The 24133-nt window shown below is 36.7% G+C and overlaps 1 protein-coding gene across 5 annotated transcripts in view; it reads right to left on the minus strand.

Annotated features, from left to right (window-relative positions):
• Positions 1-24133, minus strand: part of LOC106878847 (laminin subunit alpha) — a 250341-nt gene that overhangs the window by 170317 nt on the left and 55891 nt on the right. For 3 of the 5 annotated variants that reach the window (XM_089357441.1, XM_089357440.1, XM_089357439.1), the window contains exons 7-12: positions 22901-22997; positions 19026-19216; positions 15677-15817; positions 14716-14853; positions 5158-5292; positions 4609-4746 (exon numbers count right to left, since the gene is read on the minus strand). In XM_089357441.1, the coding sequence (XP_089213567.1) occupies positions 4609-4746; positions 5158-5292; positions 14716-14853; positions 15677-15817; positions 19026-19216; positions 22901-22997 (840 nt within the window). Of the gene's footprint in view, positions 1-2571; positions 2590-4608; positions 4747-5157; positions 5293-14715; positions 14854-15676; positions 15818-19025; positions 19217-22900; positions 22998-24133 lie in introns of all 5 variants that reach the window. The other 2 variants (XM_089357438.1, XM_089357437.1) reach the window with 1 other exon arrangement.

Genomic DNA, 24133 nt, shown 5'->3' on the forward strand with positions numbered 1-24133 from the left:
GAGTTTACAGATCTTGTAACTGTTAAGCCCCCATGTCAGCTTTGATTAAGCAAACCAATAATCAAAGACCATCACCCCTTTTTCTTAAGCATAATGAACCCAGTTAACTACATTATCCAGTGTCTCTCTTTTCTAAGACAGCAGAGGGTTATCTGAGGGAGATTTAGCTGTTATGACTAGCATTTCAAACAGCCATGTAGTAGGTCTCTTGTTTGGTTCACTGATTCTATAGTTCTGTTTACTTACTGCTGGGATTTTTTATGTTCTTCTAAGTTGACAACATTTGGACACTTTGGAGGAAATAGTTTTGCAGCTCTATCATAATCAGTGAATTACTGATATCACACACACACTCCCTCTCTTTAATTATCTTTTTCTTTCTTTCTTTCTGAAGCAATGTGTAAAAAGTTTGATGAGCTTCTTTCACCGGTTTTCTTCTTTGTTATTTCTAAATTAGATGGGATTATTTGACAAAGATATAACCCTGTCTTGGGTTTCTAAGACAAAAATTTGTACTTCAGTTTCCTTTTCATTTGATTTGACAATATAAAAGAATAATTTTTCTAGGGTAGAATAACATGGATATCAAAACAGTTTCTTTAATCTTTAAGCCATTCCAGATGAAAGAGCAAAAACCCATTCTACTTTCATCCCCAGAAAAGTTGAAAGTTATAGTTAAGTTGTCCTCATTTTAGAGAAAGTGAACTTGCTTAAGCTCTAATTTCTTAAACATATTTCTTAAATTTTGAGTCTGAATGTCATCTGTATACTCTTTTATAAGAATCAATTTCTATAGCATGTGATTATGTAGCCAAGCATGTAAATGCATTTGTATGAGGTGGTATAAAAAGTTTCCGGTCTAGTTCTGTAGTGCACCAATAGATGGCAGTACACGGTTGCATGTGCAGTGAGAGCTAGCAGCGAACTTCATGAGGCAGTGTGCCAAGTGACATTGTTGTGTTTACTTTGCAAGTTGTGAAATTTATGTTTTCTGATCATGTGCATGTTGCAGTCTGCAATTTTTGTTATGGACAGACAGTTGGAACAAAGATCTAACATGAAATTTTACATTAAAGTTAGGAAGTTTGCTACAGAGACATGGAGCATGTTTCAGCAAGCTTACAGTGATGAGGCAATGAGTTGTATACAATGTTTCAAGTGGCATGAGCACACGACAGAGTTGCAGCTCAGTCAAGAGCATGCTCATAATCTTTTTCACATCTGCAGTATCATGCATCGAGAATTCATCCCCCAGGGCCAGACTGTCAATCAAGAGTTTTACTGTGATGTTTTAAAGCATTTGAGGAATGACATTCCATGAAAGCAACCAGATCTGAAGAGTACAAAGAATTGGATTTTTCACAACAATGCACTCTGTCACTGAATTCTCATCATCTGTGAGCTTGTTGCCCAAAACAACATGGTATCACTTTCGCACCTGCCCTATTCACCAGATTTAGCATCTGTAGGCTTTCATCTCTTTCACAAGATGAAAATGCAGCTCAAAGGTCACCATTTTAACACTGTTGTTGAGACTAAGAGTGAATCACTGAAGGTCTCGACTTGCTTACGGAAAATGACTTCCAGACTGGATTCCAAAAGTGGCAGGAATACTGCGACTGGTGTATTGCTGCCAAGGTGACTATTTCAAAGGAGATGATGTTAAAACTTAGGTAAATAAGTTATTTTTCATTAAGCATAACTAGTTTGTATGTATGTATATTTACTTGTGTGCTTTACACACTTATTCATGTGTGTATGTGTGTTTTACATATGTATGTGTGTACTTGTATATTTATACGATATACACTTCAAACTTGTAACTTATTTTATATTTACTTCAAAGAACTTTACCTTTGTTGTCATTATGTATACACTTTTGTCACAATTATCTCTCTTTCAACTAACATCTTAAATTTAAACTCCACACTATTTGATGCAGTTGTTTTCCAATCATCTTACAATTGAATTTATATATTTCTTTTATATATTACCTCCTCTCCTTATTTTTCTATCAGTTTTTCTTACAAAATATTATTATTGTTTATTTCCTGCCTTGGCTAGCCATTCTATCATTAATATTTGTTTATGCTAGGAGGGATTTCACATTCAGGTTTTGTATTTGAATGTGTGTTTTTGTTGTAATTCTAGAACATATAATGGGTGCATAAATCCTCTTCACATTTCTCTGAAGAATAGTTTTAATAGCTAAAACAATCTGTATTTTATAAAGAAAAATGGAATAGCTCTGTATACTTTGTATTTAGCATTGTATTCTTTTGTATAGTTGATTTTCTCATGGAACAAGTTCAGGTTTTATATATAATGTAGTCAGAAAAAGAGAATGATAGAAAGAGATTATTATGAAGAAGTTAACTATACACATGATTAAATTCTCAAAGAAGATGCAGTTAACAACAAAGAATAATGAAAAGAAAACAAAAAAGAAGAGATGAAAACAATATAGAATTCAAATCACACGAGCAAAAGATCAATATCCAACCCAAAAGATCAGAGTTATAGTGAAGAGAAGAATTGAAGTAAAACAGAAAAAAAATCTTTGAATCTTACGATTATTGTACATCAGTTCTGTACATAAAATCGAAAAAATACAATGAAAGACACATGTAATGGGGTATAATGAAAAACATGGGGTTCAATATGGGCACGTATTACAAAGGAATTTACAACAAACAGGAGTACAAAATATCAGGGATATTTATATATTGTCAAAAATGGTAAGAAAGTGACTTACTGACATTTGTCTTCATGTTTTTATGTTGGTTTTTTTGAGGGTGTTTTTTAAAGTTTACTTTAAATTGTTCAATCATTAGAATGCTGCTGATTTTGTTGTTGTTGTTGTTTAACCCCAAGCTATTCCTGATCAAGCAGACCTTTGACCACAAGCCCTCAACCTTTTTTCTTAAGTACTGTGAATAATAACCATTATATTCCTTCCTAAGAAAGTAAAGTCTATCTTTTTCGATGTTATTATTATTATTGTTGTTGTTGTTGTTCAGGTCACTGCTTGGAATCAAACTCGGAATCTTGGGGTTAGTAGCCTGCGCTCTTAACCACTACGCCAAGTCTATCTTTTTGTCACCTAGTTTAACACTACCAACTAACCCTTGGTGTCTTTAGTAGTGTCTACTCCATTGTTAGCATTCTGGTCAGGCATCAAGCTTGGGAGTTACTTCCTCTCACCAGCTATGGAAGTTTCTAGAAAGGCTCATAGACATTATCTTTCTTCCTCTGTTGAAGTATTAAAAATTATTTTAATAAATGATCTGTGTCAATAGCTTTCACACATACCCTTTTATTTGAGAAGTTGTGACTCACACACCTTCCCTATGGTACATTAGCAACATGAAAGAGAAATTAAATCATACAAGAGAGGATTTGGCAAGTGGAGAAGAGATAGTATAACCACACTCATTGTGTCCAGCTTCACTCTATGCTCTGCATTAATTACTACACCCAATCTTCTTCCATACAATGTCAACATTCTGGAACTCTTTCCCTACTCTTCTCTTTTCTGTAGACATTGATATAGGAAGGTTCAAGAGGAACTTAATGACATCAATCTTGCTGGTCTAGAAGGGTTAGGGAAGACCCTAGACAGACACTGCTCCTTCCTCCAGACCCAGCAAATAAAAGAAAAGAAAATTTTCTCTAATGTTCCACTGGTATTTTATCAACTCTATCCCAGAAGAGCAGTGAAATCCAGCTGGAATTTAAATTCAGATAAGTTAAGTAGCAATCAGGAGAATGTGGAGCATGTAATTCTGTGTTCTTTCATCTGCAGCCTATATTCCACACTCTGACTACATGAAAACAAAATACACAGATGGCACTCCTAAATAGTTGCGACAGCCAAAATTCTTTTCTCAGTTACTAATCATTTCTTGTGCTTTCTTAAAAGCTAAAACTACATCATTTATCCCATCTTTGCTGTGGGTACCTCAAAATCTTTCAAACATATACAAACATACACTGATTGCAAAACTACACAGAAAGCCAATTTATGGTGTCGTGTGCAGCAAAGTCCCAGACCAGCCTAATGCATAAAATATAATAAAATAATATAGTATAGCATATTCAGGGTAAAATCTTATAATATGGTTCTCAGTGTTTGATGAGTTACCAGCATGTCATACATCTACCCTAGCAGAACTTGGCATGGTTACTTGATAACAACAACAACAACAACTCGATTATTTTTTTTTTACCTTATACTGTTTATATTTAATAATTTTTAATGCTTCTAATAATATGCTTTTATGGGAAGATTACACAAAAACTGAAAGGATCTTTACATGTGAACAACATTATATTGTATACAAGCAATTATAATAACAGGTAGTTGTTGCAAAACTATTAAAATTTGAGTACTTAATATATACTTTATATAAGTAAATATTATTTTTTATTCCTTCAAACATACTTCTTACCTGTAAATAAGCTGCAAAAAGATCAACAAATAATGTTTTTCTGCATTTGAGTATTGTTAATTTAGGCATTATAAGGCTAAGTAAGAAACTGCGATACTTTTATTTTTCCAAAGCACAACAGAAAAGACAACTTTTCTGTCAGAATATTGTGACTTACCTATACACTGTGGATATTTATAGTAGTTCCTTTTACATTGGTCACATTTGAAACCTTGAAAATTACGACGGCACAGACATCGACCAGTAACCTGGTTACATGTTTGACCTTCAGAGCCACTATCGGAACAATTACAAGCTGTAAAATAATGAAGATAACAATACATAAAAGTCTGAAGCACATGTGGATAGCACATGCGTACACACAGTCACACATCATCTTTCACACTTATGTACTCTTTGTGTAACATTTCTACATCTGAATTCCTGTAGCATACACACACACACACACAAATTCTCAGTGAGACAACATTAAGTCAATCACACAGATACAGACATACATATACTCATTTGTATACATATATACAGATAGCTAAATAAATCGATAGAGAGTAAAACAGGAAAACAGGGAAGACAGATAAAGAGAGAGAGAGAGAGAGAGAGAGAGAGAGAGAGAGAGAGAGAGAGAGAGAGAGAGAGGGAGAGAGAGACAGACAGACAGACAACAGACAGATACACAAGTACATGGATGGATAATTGCAATACATACGGATACAGTCTGGGAAGCGGTAAAATCCTGGAGCACACTGACTGCATTGACGTCCAGCAAAGTTTCTCTTACACATACATTGTCCATTGTTTCGACAGTTTGAATCTCTGGAGCCAACAGGTGAGCAGCCACACTCTGCAGAATAAAACATGGATAAGAAGAAATTGATAACAATGAGGGTGAGCCATACAAATATATGTATGCACGCTTGCATGTAATTTCTTGCAATGACAGAACTTTTGAATTACCAGTTGTAGTTTGTGATTAAGGGCAATCATTTTACCCATGAATGTCTCTTGTCAGCAGTTTTTGTACATTTAGGGTAGTCCATCATGAAGTTGTATTTCTCTATGGCAGTGAATCATGTCCTCTGACTAACACACTAGAGAAGAAATTGAACATTTTCTAGTAAAGATGCTTACACCACATTCCATACAGAAAATGTGCCACCAACCTGGAAATAATAAAACAATCAGGACTCTCAGCTGGTATCCAGCAGAAGGATGAAGTGGCTTCAATATGTGACCAGAATGGATACCTCCTAATTTCTACACCTGTGTCACCAGTGGTCTCTGCAGAGTCCCAGAAGGAAAGGGCATAAAAAGAAGACAGATCTTGCAATTGATGACAAGATCTGGGATGAAGCTTGGGGCCTGGCACTTGACAGAGATGACAGGCAGGCTTTGACAGCCTAATGTTCTTTGAACAGGAAGATCTAACTTACATCATCAGATTATAATTTCAAGTTGTATGATGTTTTGCCTTGGTCTGTTGATTGTCTTTTTTGGAGGTACAAAATCTATTTTGATTGCGCATCGGGCTGTGTGTTGTACTCTTGAACAAGACACTTTATTTCATGTTGCTCCAGTTCACTCAGCTGTAGAAATGAGTTGCAACGTCACAGGTGCCAAGCTGTATCAGCCTTTGCCTTTCCTTTGGATAACACTGGTGGCGTGGAGAGGGGAGACTGGTATGCATGGGCGACTGCTGGTCTTCCATAAACAATCTTGCCCGGACTTGTGCCTCAGAGGGTAACTTCCTAGGTGCAATCCCATAGTAAGGCATGACCGAAAGGGGTCTCAGCATGTCTATATATATATGTATATATATATATATATATATATATATATATATATATATATATACATATATATATATATGTGTGTGTGTGTGTGTGTGTGTGTGTGTGTGTGTGTGTGTCTATATATATATATATATATATATATGTATATATAATATAGATTTAATCAAAAGATTAAATGTGGTACTTAAAATGTTTGAGGCACCAGAATTTGGTAGGGTAAAACCAAAAACAAAATCAAGAGATTTGGTGAATAAAATTTGAAGAAAATCAACAAAAATTCAATAGGTTATAGCAGTACGTACGTTTTGTACAAACTTCGGATCTATTTTAAAACGGGGGCCACATTTTTCATTAATGTTTTACGTAGTGTTTTTGGTATGGAAAGACTTTCAAACTTCGTATACTTATCTATTTCGTGTTATAGAACAGAAAAATATTTTTGTATTCGAATTTATTTCATGTAAAAAATTGTCTTATTTCGATAATTTCAACCAATCACTGACAAGTATTCAGTTGTTTACATTTACTCCTTTGGCTGATTAAGCGGTGTAAAGCGTATTTAATCTCCATACCTTCGTTTTATTTGCTTTTTTTCATTTTAAATTTGCTTTAACCCTAACCCTAACCCTAGGGTTAGGGTTAGGGTTAGGGTTAATTGTTTCAGAATCGTTTGTTTATGTAGTCGGCACTTAATGTATATCGGCTGAATGAACGTCAGTGATTGGTTGAAATTACAGAAATACGACAACTTTAACATGGAATAACTTATGGATTTCTTTTTTTTTTAAGAAGACTAAGAGAAAAAGATGTTTTATATGACACATTCTACCAGTGTTCCAAGTTTCAAAGTGTTTCGTTAATGAAAAATGTGGCCCCCGTTTTAAAAAAGATCCCAAACTTCATTTATTTATGTAGTGAAAACACCACATAAGATGTGCAATGAAAATGTACTCCTCAGCTGCATAATGGAATTTCATTTTAGAAAGTCATTTTGTAGATGTGTGCAAAAACAAGAGTAGGAGAAGAAGAAAATACCATCAACAGTCTAGTAAATCAAACAAGAATTTAATTTCTATATGCTATCTTACCCCTCCAATTAGAATATATAGAAATTAAATTCTTGTTTGATTCACTAGACTGTTGATTAACAGCCCAGTCAAGATGGTATTTTCTTCTTCTCCTACTCTTGTTTGTGCACACATCTACAAAATGACTTTCTAAAATGAAATTCCATTATGCAGCTGAGGAGTACATTTTCATTGCACATTTTATGTGGTGTTTCCACTACATAAATAAATGAAGTTTGTACGAAACGTACGTACTGCTATAACCTATTGAATTTTTGTTGCTTTTCATCAAATATATGTATATATATATATATATATGTGTGTGTGTGTGTGTGTATATATATATATATATATATATATATATATATATTAATTTTTCCAGAAGAGATCTTGACAATGATGAAACCCAACTTCTGTTAAAAGGCCTGAAATTTACACCTACACCAACAGTCAACCACCATGAACTAAAGGAAGATATCCAGAAATTCTGTCGCAAATTACGACTTGTCGAATTCTTCACCACCAATATTAATAATAAAAATAATAATGAAACCGAAGATTCTTTAGTGAGGAATAAATCAAATTTCACCCCACCAAAAGGCAGAAATATCTACCTGGACCAATATATTGACACCCTATCAAACTTCCCCCTAAAACAAAATACCAAAATTAGGCCGAACATTAACAAATCAGAGATATCTGCACTTAAACGCATACAAAACGATGAAACAATAATAATTAAACAAGCAGATAAAGGGGGTGCAATCGTCATCATGGATGTGGAATACTACAAGGATTTAGTTGAGGAACAACTAAATGACACAACCTTCTATTGTGAAATACCCTCGAACATAGACCACCACATCATGAAGAAGATCAACCACCTAGTTTCTAAACACTACAACTCACTCACTGACAATGAAAGAGACTACATCACCAACTTCGAACCAAAACCCAGTAACTTTTACGGCTTACCCAAAATACATAAGTCAGAAGATATTCAACAGGGAGTAAAGGAACAAGGAAGTGAATACATAAAAGTGCTACATCCAAAAGATTTAAAACTTAGACCAATTATAGCTGGCCCAGTATGCCCTACTCACCGTCTAAGCAATTTCATCGACATTCTTTTGAAGCCACTTTGTACATACATACCCAGTTTCATTCGGGATGACATCGACTTTTTATCCCATCTTCCCAAAACCACTGAAACAAATTCAATCCTACTGAGCTTCGATGTAGTAAGCCTATACACAAATATCCCACATGATTTAGGAATAAAGGCGGTTGAATACTGGGTAAACAAACACAGAGAAGCAATTCCCAACAGGTACACGGTGACATTTATACTAGAATCAGTGAGACTTATCCTGGAAAATAATACGTTCTTCTTCAATGGTAAGAACTATATCCAAATTAAAGGCACAGCTATGGGGACGAGGTTTGCCCCCGTTTATGTGAATTCGGTGATGGGTTACTTAGAACAAAAACTCTACCAGGAAATAGAGGAGAGATATAACACCGAATTTAGGAAGCTTATAGAAAAAGCATGGAAGAGATACCTGGACGATTGCTTCATAATCTGGACCAAACCTCAAAGCATTGTGGAAGAATTTAACACCCTCCTGAACAACCTACACCCATCCATCCAATTTACAAAGGAGATGAACAGTAGCAAATTACCATTTCTAGATATAATGGTAATTAAAAAGAACACCGCCATTACCACAGATATATATTACAAACACACAGACACACACCAATACTTGAACTTTAAATCGTGCCATCCACCCCATACAAAACGCAACATACCATACTGCCTAGCCAGGAGAATATGTACTATTGTAGAGGATATAGAGACCAGAAATCAACGCCTGATGGAACTGAAAGAATTTCTGGTGAAGCAAAAATACCCATCACGACTCATAGAAAATGATATTCAGCGGGCTTCGAAAATACCCATACAACAACTGAGGACACCGCAAAGAAAAGACAAACAGGAAAAGATCATTCCATTTATAGTGACACAAAATCCATGCCACCAGAACATCTTTAATATCGCCAAAGCAAACTTACCGATCCTTGCACAAAGTAAGGAATTGAGAAATATTACAGATCAAAATATAACTCTCAGTAAGAGACAACCTAAAAACTTGAAAAAACTATTAACAAAGGCAAGGTTTGACCTCAGCAACAAAAATCAAACATTCACTGTATCCAAATGCAATGATAGCCGATGCGGTACATGCCGATCAATCCATACCGGCCCATATATGAACACAAAAACAGGGAAAATATTCACCAATGCGAACATGAACTGCAAAAGTAGAAATCTAATCTACTGCATCAAATGCCCTAATTGTGAAGAATTGTACGTTGGCCAGACAGGTAATGCACTATCGGAACGCTCACGGGTACATCGACAACAGATTAAAAACCCAGAAGTCCGCCAAATACCACTGAGTAACCATCTAGCAACACGTGGTCATCAAACTTTTATTATATTTCCATTCCATAAACTTTACAACCGGAATGAAATTGAAAGAAAATGCAAAGAAAAGGACTTTATTAAGAAATTCAAACCCACTCTTAACAAACAATGATTAAATCCATCTTACTTGGGGTTTAAAAATCTTATCCCTGAAACCAAAACACAAAAAATCTCTCAGATATCATCATTTCTATAAATAGATTTGGCATCATTTCTAAGAACAGCCAAACACCTACTGGGGTTTAAAAATCTTATCCCTACAACCCACACAAAACAATAAATTAAAATATCATCATTTCTAAAAATAGATTTGACATCAATTCTAAAAATAGCCAAACACCTACTGCTGCCGTCCAAAGGAATTGGTATAAAAGACAGAAAACCAGCCAACTTATTACAGTCTGTTAAAGTCTGTCATACCGGCCATGACGAAAGGAAATAGCCCTGAAACTCGAGTCGCCTTTATATATTTATATTTATATATTTATATATTTGATCCTTTATACTGAACACTCAATATTTCATCTACATTCAATACTTTCTTTCATGGTGCCATCCATTTTTATTTTATTTTATTTTATATTGTATATTGTATATTATATTATATATTGTATATTCCATATTCTATACCCCACATTAGTTCTGCAGGAATATAAATAAAACATAAAAAACAGACAGTGTTGGAACTCTTTTAAACAAAATAATATATTCCTCTATACACAATCATACAAAAAAAACCACCTTTTTTGTATTTATTTTTACTCGCATATATATATATATATATATATGTATATATATATATATATATATATATACATTATTATGATTGACCGTTGACTGAACACTATTCAATTTTTTTTTTCTCCGTGTTTTTCTCCTTGTCTCCGTATTCTTTCTGTTGAAGAGCGTAGCTCGAAACGTCAAAGACTTTCCGTATTCCCGAGCGTCATACTAATATATACTTTTGTTATTTACACCACCTGTCCTCGTCTGTTGTTATTTTTTGTATATTCTCCCATATATATATGTGTGTGTGTGTGTGTGTGTGTGTCTATATATATATATATATATATGTCTATTGGACACTAAACTCCACTTGCGAAGACCTGTTGAGGCAAGTGAAATCGAAATCGAGTTAAATTGGACACTAAACTCCACTTGCGAAAACCTGTTGAGGCAATTGAAATTGAAATCGAGTTAAATTTGACGACTGGCACCAATGCCAACGTCGTCTCCCTCATTGGACATGAAACTCAGCTTGCGAAGACTTATTGGGGCAAGCGAAAGCGAAATTGTGATGACATCTGTGCCCAGCGACGCCTTTCTGGCACTTGTACCCGCGGCATGTGTAAGGACTGTTGAGCGAGATCGTTGCCAGTGCCCCTGGACTGGCTCTTGTGCGGGTGGCACATAAAATACACCATTCTGAGCGTGGCTGTTACCAGTACCGCCTGACTGGCCTTCGTGCCAGTGGCACATAAAAGCACCCACTACACTCTCTGAGTGGTTGGCGTTAGGAAGGGCATCCAGCTGTAGAAACGCTGCCAAATCAGATTGGAGCCTGGTGTAGCCATCTGGTTTCACCAGTCCTCAGTCAAATCGTCCAACCCATGCTATCATGGAAAGCGGACGTTAAACGACGACGATGATGATGATGATATATATATATATATGCCAGAGCAGCTGTCTGGCTTCCATGCCAGTGGCACGTAAATAGCACCATTTGAGCATGATCATTACCAGCGTCACCTTCCCAGTACTTGTGCTGGAGCACATAAAAAGACATTCGAGCGAGGTCATTGCCAGTCCCAGTGGCACGTAAAATACACCATTTTGAGTGTGGCTGTTGCCAGTACCACCTGGCTGGTCTTCGTGCTGGTGGCACATAAAAGCACCCACTACACTCTTGGAGTGGTTGGCATTAGGAAGGGCTTCCAGTCGTAGAAATTCTGCCAAATCAGATTGGAGCCATCTAGCTCACCAGCCGTCAGTCAAATCGTCCAACCCATGCTAGCATGGAAAGTGGACGTTAAACGATGATGATGATGATGATGATATATATATATGTCTATATATATATGCGTGTGTGTGTGTTTATATATATATATATATATATGTGTGTGTCAATATATATACATATATATATATATACATATATATATATATATATATATATATATATATATATATATATATTTCGTGCCAGGTAAAAGCACTACTGATGCCTTATTTCTAGTGAGACAGTTGCAGGAGAAATACCTAGCTAAGGATAAACCTCTGTACCTGGCTTTCGTTGACATGGAGAAAGCCTTTGACAGGGTCCCCCGATCCCTTATCTGGTGGTCAATGAGGAAACTTGGGATAGAAGAATGGTTAGTGAGAGCTGTGCGAGCCATGTACAGAGATGCTGCCAGTAAGGTGAGGGTTGGAAATGAGTACAGCAATGAATTCCGGGTAGAGGTAGGGGTCCACCAAGGTTCCGTCCTCAGCCCCCTCTTATTTACCATAGTCCTCCAGGCAATCACAGAGGAGTTCAAGACAGGTTGCCCCTGGGAGCTCCTCTATGCTGATGACCTTGCCCTAATTGCGGAGTCACTATCAGAACTAGAGGAGAAGTTTCAGGTGTGGAAGCAAGGTCTAGAATTGAAGGGCCTTAGAGTCAACCTAGCTAAAACCAAAATCCTAATAAGTAGGAAGGTAGATAAAACACAAACCCCTTCAGGTAGATGGCCCTGCTCAGTATGTAGAAAAGGAGTAGGTAGTAACTCTATAAGATGTACCCGGTGCAAGCTATGGACACATAAGAGGTGCAGCAACATCAAAGGCAGGTTAACTAGCAAGTTAGTTTTTGTTTGTGGCAGATGTTCAGGTGCAATAAAGACTGCAAACAAACAGGAAACAACTTCTATCTCATTCCAGGGTGAAAAACTAGAGGTAGTCGATAGCTTCCGCTATCTGGGCGACCAAGTTAGTAGTGGGGGTGGGTGCGCTGAAAGTGTAGCTGCTAGAATAAGAATAGCCTGAGCAAAGTTTAGAGAGCTCTTACCCCTGCTGGCGACAAAGGGACTCTCACTCAGAGTAAAAGGCAGACTGTATGACGCATGCGTACGAACAACCATGCTACATGGCAGTGAAACATGGGCTGTAACTGCTGAGGACATACGTAAGCTCGCAAGGAATGAAGCCAGTATGCTCCGTTGGATGTGTAATGTCAATGTGAATACCCGTCAGAGTGTAAGTATCTTGAGAGAAAAGCTGAACATTAGAAGCATCAGTTGTGGCGTGCAAGAGAGACGATTGCGCTGGTATGGACATGTGGTGAGAATGGAGGAGGATAGCTGCGTGAAAAAGTGCCACACCCTAACAGTTGAGGGAACCCGTGGAAGAGGTAGGCCCAGGAAGACCTGGGCTGAGGTGGTGAGGCAAGACCTTCGTACATTGGGCCTCACCGAGGCGATGACTACTGACCGAGACCTTTGGAAATGTGCTGTGCGTGAGAAGACCCGGCAAGCCAAGTAAGATCGTTGCCAGTGCCCCTGGACTGGTTCTTGTGCGGGTGGCACATCAGATGCACCATTTTGAGCGTGGCCGTTGCCAGTACCGCCTGACTGGCTCCTGTAGGATTTTCGAGCGAGATCGTTGCCAGTGCCCCTGGACTGGCTTGTGCGGGTGGCACATAAAAGACACCATTTCGAGCGTGGCCGTTTTCGTGCGGGTGACACGTAAAAGCACCCACTACACTCTCTGAGTGGTTGGCGTTAGGAAGGGCATCCAGCTGTAGAAACTCTGCCAAATCAGACTGGAGCCTGGTGTTGCCATCCGGTTTCACCAGTCCTCAGTCAAATCGTCCAACCCATGCTAGCATGGAAAGCGGACGTTAAACGATGATGATGATGATATATATATATATATATATATATATATATATGCTTATATATATATATATATATATATATATATATATATATATATATATATATACACACACATATACACTTGACTATTTCACACATAGAACAAAAAGAAGAAACTGGCAATGTCTGTGTGAGTGTGTGATTTAAAAGTAAAGTTTTCATCCATTCATTCAGCTTTAAAATTTAATTTTAAATATTTAAAGTTATTTAAGAAAGGTAACATAAAAAAGTAAACTAGCACCTAAAGTATTTATTAGCATAACGCTTCGATTCATTCAAAAAGATTATAGCCCAGTAGAATTTCTCATGCTGTCAATCACCCCCACGATGGCAAAAGGGTAAATTAATTCAGTTTTCTCTCTATTTTCCATAACTTTGAAACAGGTAAGAAGAATATTATCATTCTCAGAAAAGAGGAATTAAAGCTTAAGCTGAAAATCAAAGTGAGCAGCAAGGAGTGTCATCATTATTTTGATTGAAAGTATTATGAATAGTCTGAGTGAATGACGAGATGACCCGTCATGAGGTTAAGAAGCTTGCTTTACAACCATGTAATTTCCAATGTATGGCACTATGGGCAAGTGTCTTCTACTATAGCTTCAGATCGACCAATGCTTTGTGTGAATTTAGTAAGCAAGAACTGAGTGGAAACCTGTCATATATATATAGTTGTGTGTGTGTTCGTGTCTGTCTCCCCACCACTTGACATCCAGTGTTGGTTTGTTTACATCCCTGCATCAGCAAAAAAGATTGATGGAATAAGTACCCAATTAAAAATAAGTATTGGGGTTGATTTGTACAGCTAAACCCTTCAACACAGTACCCCAGTGTGTCCACAGTCCAATGGTTGAAACAAGTAAAAGATCAAATTAAAAGATGCTAAAAATATGTTAAATAATTCTGGAGGAAGACAAGGCAACACATCAGGTTTGATGTATTATACAAACTCTACTTTACTTAGTATATGGAAGTAAGGAACTTAAATAAGAGACTGTAACATACCATAGCATTGAGGGAACTGGTAGTAACCTGTTCGGCACTGGTCACACCTGGAACCTGAGAAATTTGGTTTACATATGCACCGGCCATATTTGCGGTCACAAATTTCTCTGGTGCAGCCATTCACATCACAGTTGCACACTGCATAAAAATATGAAGTCATGATGTTAGCAAACAGATGACAATATATAATGGACAACATTTAAAAAGCATTAAACAATAAAAGGCAACATTTAAAAAGTATTATTTAGTTTATGTTATATTATAGTAGAGTGTTAACCATCATATGATGAGTATTTTTGGAAGTATGCTTTTGATACCATGGTAATATCAGGAAATACAGCAGACATACATGCAATAATTATAATTTATTTTTTATCAAATTTTTGGGTGTTTATATGAAATAATGAAGTGAAAACAAATTTTCAAAAGACAAATGTTTATTACCTTGGAATAAAATTAAATAAAACAAAATTATCAATCGTACATTTAGCTGGAAGGTAAAGTTAAACACTAAGGGTTCAGTTCTGAGAAGGTTAACAATTTACGTTTAATCGGTTAAAGGGACATAACCTAGATTCCATGAACAGAATTATTCCCCTTTTAGCTTAAACCTGTTTCTTAAATTCTTGTATATTTCTTTTTTCTTTCCATGTTATTTTGAGCCTGAGTAATTGCTGGATTGTGCATAATATGCATGTACAAGTATGTACAATTACTTCACTATCTAAGCATGGAACTTGAAGTAACTTGTGTATTCATCAAATCACACACACACACACACACACACACACACACACACAAACACACACACAAACACACATACGCACACACACACATACACACACACACAAATACACACACACACGTGTATACACATATATAAAATATATATATCTATATTTATTTATGTGTGCATATGTGCATGTAAAAGGTAAGATTGTAAGAAATTATAACTACTTACATCTGCAATTGTTATGCACATCAAAATAGCCAACTGCACAGTTGTTGCAAGAAAGGCCTGCAAAGCCAGGATGACAGTGGCACCGACCTGTATCTTTGTCACAATGACTACCTCTTGAACCAATTCTGTTACATACACAGCCTGCAACAATATAAGAAATACATTAAGTTATACTTTTATTTACTGACTTTGTAAGTATATTATATAAGTATCTCTACTCTAGGCACAAGACCTTGAAAATTTGGGGGGAAGTGAGGGGGTGGGAGCTAGTTGATTACATCAACCCCAGTGCATAACTGGTACTTATTTCATCGACTCTGAAAGGATGAAAGACAAAGTTGATCTCGGCTGGAATTTGAACTCAGAACATAGTGTCAGACGAAATACCATTAAACATTTCACTCGGTGTGCTAACAATTCTACCAGCTCACTTCCTTATGTAAGTACATAATATAAAACAATAGAGTATGATATATAAGATAAATATAATATAAAATATATATCAATATATAATACAACACAATATAATATACTCTAGCAATTGCACCCTAGGTCAGGTGGTCATCATCCTCATTGCCATCCTCATCATCATCATTTAAGATCCACCTAGAATGCTGATACAAGTGGGATGGTTTGACAGGATCTGGCACGACAAAAGGTTGTATCAGGCTCCAGTGTCAACTTTGGCATGATCTCTATGGTTGGGTGTTCTTACTAATGCCAACCACTTCAGAGAATGTACTGGATGCCTTTTTTGTACCATTGGCACTAAGTGAGGTTGTGAAGTAACTTGCAAGAGAGAAAAAAGAACAGGGAAAAAGAAAAAAGAAAAAAGCTCCCACTGCTAAGAGGGAGTATTTGAGAGAGGAAGGAGTCTTTATGCTGGATACTGATAGGTTAAAGTAAGATAAAGTGACAAGCACAGTTGTCTTGCTATAGAGAAGATACATGGCTGCTCTGTATTCTATACAGAGGTGGGTGGGAGTAGTTGAGAAGAAGATAAAAGTAAGATAGTGATGGAGTACCAGAGCAAAACTCTCAAAATACAAGAAGGGGAGCATAAGAGAGGATATAGATAGTGAGTTATGAGAAAGGAGGAGAGAGTAGATGCTTTCCTAGAGTGTGAGGAAGAGTAACAGAGGGTGAAAGATGGGGATGGAGGTAAATGTAGTGATTGAGTTGAGAGAAATATCAGTTCAGAGAGGTATAAGGTGAGAGATACAGAAATGGTTCAGGGAAGAGAATATATCAGTAAGTAGCAGAATAATGTGAGAGGTGTGAGAGTGATAGACAGGGAGATACAAGAGTTATATAAGGGGGCTATAGTAAGTGGTGTGTAATGGCAGAAATAAGGTATTGAGGATGGTACAGATAAAAGGTGTTAAAAATGAGGCAATGCAGAGGAGAGAGATCAGTAGCTGAACACACAAAAGGTGGTGATTGGTGTAAATGGTGTGAACTAGGATGATAATGAGAAATGGAAGTGTGTCCAGAGGGAAAGGGAGGAGGGATGGGGGTAACCAGAAAGGAGGGCATGTAATATGTACCAGCTTGACCCTCCGGTGATAACAGCAGGCAAGTAGTACCATAGATAGAGGAGTGATAGGAGATGAGAATTGGAGGACTACTTGATGGGGTAGAAAGAGAAGAAGAGTGAGAGACAAGGATCCTGCATATACAAGCATACCAAGTGGTTTTAGGATATCCCTTTTGCAAATTGCCAATTACCTTGGTCCCCTGTCATCTCCTTCCTAAGGCTCAACCCAAAACTAGGTACAAGTCATTAGATGGGCTGGTTTCCACACAGTTTAACTTACAAGACTTGAAATTTAACCAAAGTTATGGGAGAAGACATTTGGCCAATGTACCACTGCACAATGGGATGAAACCTAGAACCATGTGATGGCGAAACAAACTTCTTAATGCTGTGGCCATGCATGCACACAGATTATTTCCTACAGATATGCATTTTAAAAAGTTGGTTCAGACATTCACCTCACAATACCTGTTTCCCCTATAATGTGAATATCCCTAAATCACTTATAGAGATGCAAATAGAGTCCAGAGAGGATTTATTAAGAAGGTTTAGAGTTAGTAATATATGGGCTTACTAGGGCAGTGAGCTGGCAGAATCATTAGCATGCCAGGCAGAATGCTTAGTGGTATTTTGTCCTTTTTATGTTCTGAGTTCAAATGCTGCCAGGGTTGACTTTGCTTTTGTTCCTACAGGGTCAATAAATAAGTACCAGTTGAACACTGGGGTCAATGTAAATGACTTGCCCCTTCTCCAAAATTGCTGGCCTGGTGCCAAAATTTGAAACCAATATAAAGACTGCCTAAGTTAGCCAGCTGGCAGAATCGTTACCATGCCAGGCAAAATGCTTAGCAGCATTTCATCTGCTTTTGCGTTCTGAGTCGACTTTGCCTTTCATTCTTTAGGTGTTGATAGAATAAGTACCAGTTGAATACTGGTGTTGATGTAATCAACTCAGCCCTTCCCCAAAATTGCTGACCTAGTGCTAAAATTTGAAAAACAATATATGAACTTCCTCTCTGAGTTTTCAGAAAACTTGCATGGGATTATTTGTGAATAGAAGAAACTACATTTCACAGAAATATGAAACTTCCCTTCTTAAAGTATGCTTCCACCATTCCTGATTTTGATGTTTCCTTCTTTGCTCAGAACTCTCTCAGATTTTTCTGTTTTGAATTGGAAGATGATGAGGGATTGAACCACAAGCAAACACATTAAAGAAGGCGATATGAATAATTTGAAAATTTTAAATCAGTGCCTACAATATTCAAAGATTTACAGATCCATCTTCCCCATCTATTAATTTCATTTTGCTCTTTTAAATGTGTAAGTTAATTAAGAGAGGAACTACAATGTTCAAAACCTTTGTAAAACCTACCAGGTTGGTAAGACTGATGCATTCAAGATCCATCCAGATCTACAGGTCAGTGCCAGTAGGTCAGTGGTTGTCAACCAGGATCCACATAAAATTTTGTTGTTAAAATTTATGTGCCATAAATTGCATATATTTTTACAATGAACAAAATGGTTAATTTTTTTAATACAATTTCTAATATTAATTATACAAAAATACAGTAGGACATTTTTAATAAAAACATCGAATGTCTCTGGAGGTCCAGTAGAGTAAAATAGGAATTAAAAGGATCAAAATGCAAAAATGGATGAGAACCACTGCTGTAGATAAAAGATGAGAGTGTGAGTGGGCTGATGTTTACAACAGAGTGAACTATATTAAAAGCATCTGAGAACGAAAGTGAAGATATGGTTTGACACTATTTTTGAAAATATTGAAAAGAAATCAAAGAAAATACTAACGTTTGCAATCAGGGAACCCAAAATATCCTTGTTGACAAGAGTCACAGTAAATACCAGTGTAATTGGGTTTACAGGGGCATTGTTTTTGTCCTCTGTTCCCTCGAGGTATCTGACATACTTGATTTACTGTACCAATCTGGTTGCATTCACAGGGTTTACATTCAGGGAAACTATGGTAGCCGACATTACATCTGAAAGAGTATGAAATACAGAATTAAATTGAAAGTTTGGAGGTGCATTTGTCAGGTAAGTAATTTGATCAGAGATCAGGCATAGAAACTAATGCAATTTCAGCCAGAAAAACATTAGCCATTCAAAACCACACAAAAACTTAATTGAAGCATTTATTATTTGTAATTCTGTTTCAAAATTTTCACTGCACAATCTGTGAACAGATCACTGATAAGATTACACTGTATTTAGTTTGTGAGTTTACTGGTTGGTATATATATATATATATATATATATATATATATATATATATATATATATATATATATATATATATATATATATATACACATACACACACACACAGTGGTGGGCACAACTAACCAAAAACTTAGCTTTGCAAATGCAAAACAGGTAAAAAAATTAGTGGAAGCTAACGCTAACTGATGACTGCTAACTTTTATCATATGAATTTGACATTGGTTTGGTTGTTTTTTTTTCCCTCTAAACCCCTTAAAAGCAGACCTAGAGAGCTGAAATTTTCATGTTGTAGCTTAGACATAGAGCTTTCCAAAAAAGTATAGCATGCTAGGATCAGAAGATAATCAAAGTGTACGCAAATAATTAAATGGACAAACGAAATTAAACATTAGTTTTTCAGTCAACATACACTTTATTTACTGTACAAAAAGTATTAGACGAATCAAAAAGGTAGAGCACAACTTCAGTATCATGCTAAGATCAGATGATGATTAATGTGTACTACTCTGGCTGGGCCTTCTCCATCACCTTGATGTGATGCTGGTTGCCCTTCGTAAACATCAGCCTCTCAAAGTTACCATTTGACAGGGTGGCTCTCTTGGCCCTCAAAATATTTTTGCCTATAGAGAATAGGCACTCAACTGCAGCACTAGTTGGGATGGTGGTGTTATACTTCGTGAACAGGTCGATCAAGACCTGCTCACCCAAAAAGGTAACTTCAGTCAGGACCTCCTTCTAGGCAGCCTTCAACCAGGTTTACACCAGGTTTTGCACCTTGAAACTTAGTAACCCGTGGCTCCTGCTCTCTCTGAACCGAGTGATGTTGCTGAAGAAATCATCTTCCTCATCCTCATTGCTAGTGGTGCTGCTGCCCTCCCCATTAGAGCTGTCTCTACGATGGTCTCCATGGCATTTGTTACTCTGCCAACTTGGCTGTTATTACACTGTTTCAGCCAGAACAGGCGAAATTTGGAGGGAAAGGCAGCAGTCAGCTGGCACTCCAGGTCTTCTAGGAGGAGCCCAAACCTCTCCGTGATGCTTGCCAGTATCGTGTCTACTAGAGGACTGCAATACAGATATTTGAACTTGGCCTCCTTCATCTTCATGACGGTAGCCACTACAGTAGGCAGAAGACTCCCAAGACAGGCTTGGTCCTTGCCCTGGATTTTATCCAAGGCCTTGGCAACATTAGACATCACCTGGGCGTACTCCATCAGGAAGCCGACATCAGAATCAGTAAAGGTCTGCAGCTTCAGCTGTGCCATCACCCTGTGGACAGCTCCTCTATTCTTCTCCAGCAGGTTGTTGAGGACAACAACAGAGTCATAGGTAGAGTTCCATCTGGTACTGTTGGGAACCACCAGCCATCTCTTCAACAGGTCCAAAATGCTGTCTGCCGCCACTGCGCAGCAGCTCTGCAGATTCCACAGCCACTGTGCCTTGGACATGGCCTTCCTTGAATGAAGCACTGTCAAGAGCTTTGTTGGCATCCACATTGGCTACCAAGTTGAAGGTTTGGGCTGCGCACTTTATGTTGCAGACTCCTCAACAGGCCCTTTATCCTTAGGCCGAACAAAAATGTCTTCATCTTCCATTATGATAAGCGATAGCTTGGACAACGTTGTAAGTGAACACAACTCAAAACTGCACAATTACACAATGCTGCTGCTGTGATGAGCAATCACATCTTGTCATGTGTACACACAGTCAGTCAATAGTGTGCCTGATGGAATCTTTGAGACACATCCACAACAGACAGGAACAAACACATGAATTTTGTTAGCAGAACTAAATTTAGCAGAAGCTAATTGGTCCCCTAATGGTTTCTAAAGTTAGAGAAAATACTAATCTTCTAAACGAAAAGCTAGCTTCACTAATTAGCTGTTAGCAGAACCGTGCCCACAACTGTATATATCATCATCTATATATATCTATATATATATATATATATATATATATATATATATATATACACACACACACACATGTGTATAAACAGACAAATCCAATGAGTTGAAATTTCGGCTTCTTGAGGGCCATACATCAAGAACAAGCAAGTCAAATGGGCTAGTTAGCCATTGATTTAATTATGTGGAGATTATATAATGAGTCATTTACGAACGTTTTGATGTGCCAAATGGTTTGGCAGATCTCTTCAGAATGTTGAGGAGTATGTTAGAGTTCATGGTGTGAGAGATGCAGGAGAAACAGTTAGTGGATATATATATATATATACATACACACACACACATACACATATGCACAAACACACACACATGTTTATGTATTTATTTTGCAGGATTCTTGATGTGAAATTGTGTGTTGAAACAAATATTATTATAGTTGGGGACAGTCACCTTTTGTCAATTAAACACATGCACTATTTATATTTATTTGATCTTCACTGTAGGTTTATTAGATTTTTGTTTTGTTTTTTTGTTCACTTTATTTGTCTGTTATAAACTAATAATAATAATAATAAAACTAAAGTGAAAATCAAATAAATAGTGTGTGTTTAATTGGCAAGATACAACCATCCTCAAATATAACAATATATATACATATATGTATAGGTCAGTCATTTTAGTTGGAATACTTTACATTTGGCTAAAAATGATTGTATGTAAGCACTTATAATAACTGATGGTTGCTGCAGAAAATATTGGTATTAGAACTATATATATATATATATATATATATATATATATATATATATATATACACACACACACACCACATTTTCTATTTGATAAAGGGAAGCCCAAAATCTAAAATAAGCATTAAATACCCTATGTAGGGTGATACAATATCTTGTATTTGTTTTTATTTATAAGGATCTTATGCCAATATATCTTTGTCATAAATTTTTTCTTGATTTCTCACTTGTATTACTTACAGGTCCTAGAAATATCTATATCATAAACACTCCAACATTGGTTGGCAAGTGATGGTGGGGTGACAAACAAAGACATACACACACATAAATATATATATATACATATATATACACACACACACACACACACATATATATATATATATATATCTATATATATATATATATATATACGACAAGCTTCTTTCAGTTTCCGTCTACCAAATCCACTAACAAAGCTTAGGTTGGCCTGAGGTATAGTAGAAGACACTTGCCTAAGGTGCCATGCAGTCAGACTGAACCCAGAACCATGAGGTTAGGAAGCAAGCTTCTTACCACACAGCCATGTCTGTGCCTACTTTCATGTAACATTTTTTTTTTACATCAAATACATTTCTGGTTCTTAAATAAGTTGAAAAAATATCAATAACTAGTTCTTTTTCTGCCTATACATATCTCTGGTGCTATAGAATTACACAAACTCACACACATATCATACATAATACATACACATGAGAGCAGAGCATGTGCAGGAATATAATGGTAGGAGAACTTGAAAGAATCTTACCGGTCACAGTTCCTTCCAGTATATTTCCGTTTACAGAGACACTGTCCAGTATTGGGATCACAATCTCCTGTTGAGAACTGACCACGACATTGACATCCTACAACAACAAAAACAACAATCATTTCTAGAGTAGAGCTTTACAGGAGTTTCATGATTCTGATGATACCAACAAAAGTATCATAATATAGTTGTTAAAGAGAGGATAGAATACAGTTGAGGGTAGTGTAGGAGATAGTGTATCACTGATCAAAGAATGTTATCAGAGTTGTTCACCCTCCAAGTTAACCCTGATTGAACAAACCTATGATCCCTAGTCACTATTTCATGTTTTGGGAATCTAAGTCTACATTAGCTAATGTGTTGCTTTATTATTTAAGACTTAAGGCAGTGAGCTGGAAAATTTGTTAGCATGTTGAACGAAATGCTTAGCAGTATTTCTTCCAGCTCTTTACATTCTGAGCTGAAATCCTGCTGATTTCAATTTTGCCTTTCATCTTCTCATGGTCATTAAAATAAAGTACCAGTCAAGTACCAAAGTTGATGTAATTGACTTGCCTTTTCCCTTCAAAATTGCTGGTTTCATGCCATAATTAGAAAGAATTATTGAAAGGCCAGTCCTAAATGAAAATGTAATTAATTTAGATTATTTTAAAAGAAGGAATTACGTATTTAAATGCACATTTAAATACTGCCTTAAAATGAAACATAGATCAAATCAAGCTCTGGTCAAAGGATAAGAAATCTATTATTCACTTTTTGACCACCATCTATCATTAATGACTTGAATAAAAATTCTGCTTGTCTGCCCTACTGAGACAGTTTGTTTCTATCTCTCCAACACAGTGTGTTCGATAGGATCCAAGCCTGGGAGCTGAATGGTATGGAAGATAGGTTGTTGTCCATGCAGAGTGTCCTCCACCTCTCTATGTCATTGACAGATGCAAAAGAACAGCAAGGTCATTACAATTTGATACCAACATCCTTGCATGAGTTGACAGAATGAGGTCGTAGACAACATAGAATTGTCCCAGGGGATCTAGGTTTTGATTTTTCCATGGGGTTTACTCCCAAAGTAAACCTTCAGGTTTACTCTTCTATGGCTGGGTATGGTCACAAGTCAGCAAAGTTTTGGAATTTAGATTTTCTTTCCCCTTGATGGGTTGCTTATCCACCCCTCCAGGCTAATGAGCAGCATCTGCTCAACTGACTTTCAAATCAACTCACAGCTGGGAC

The sequence above is a fragment of the Octopus bimaculoides genome, chromosome 9, assembly GCF_046866305.1.
Source record: "Octopus bimaculoides isolate indiv1 chromosome 9, ASM4686630v1, whole genome shotgun sequence".
Taxonomy (NCBI): domain Eukaryota; kingdom Metazoa; phylum Mollusca; class Cephalopoda; order Octopoda; family Octopodidae; genus Octopus; species Octopus bimaculoides.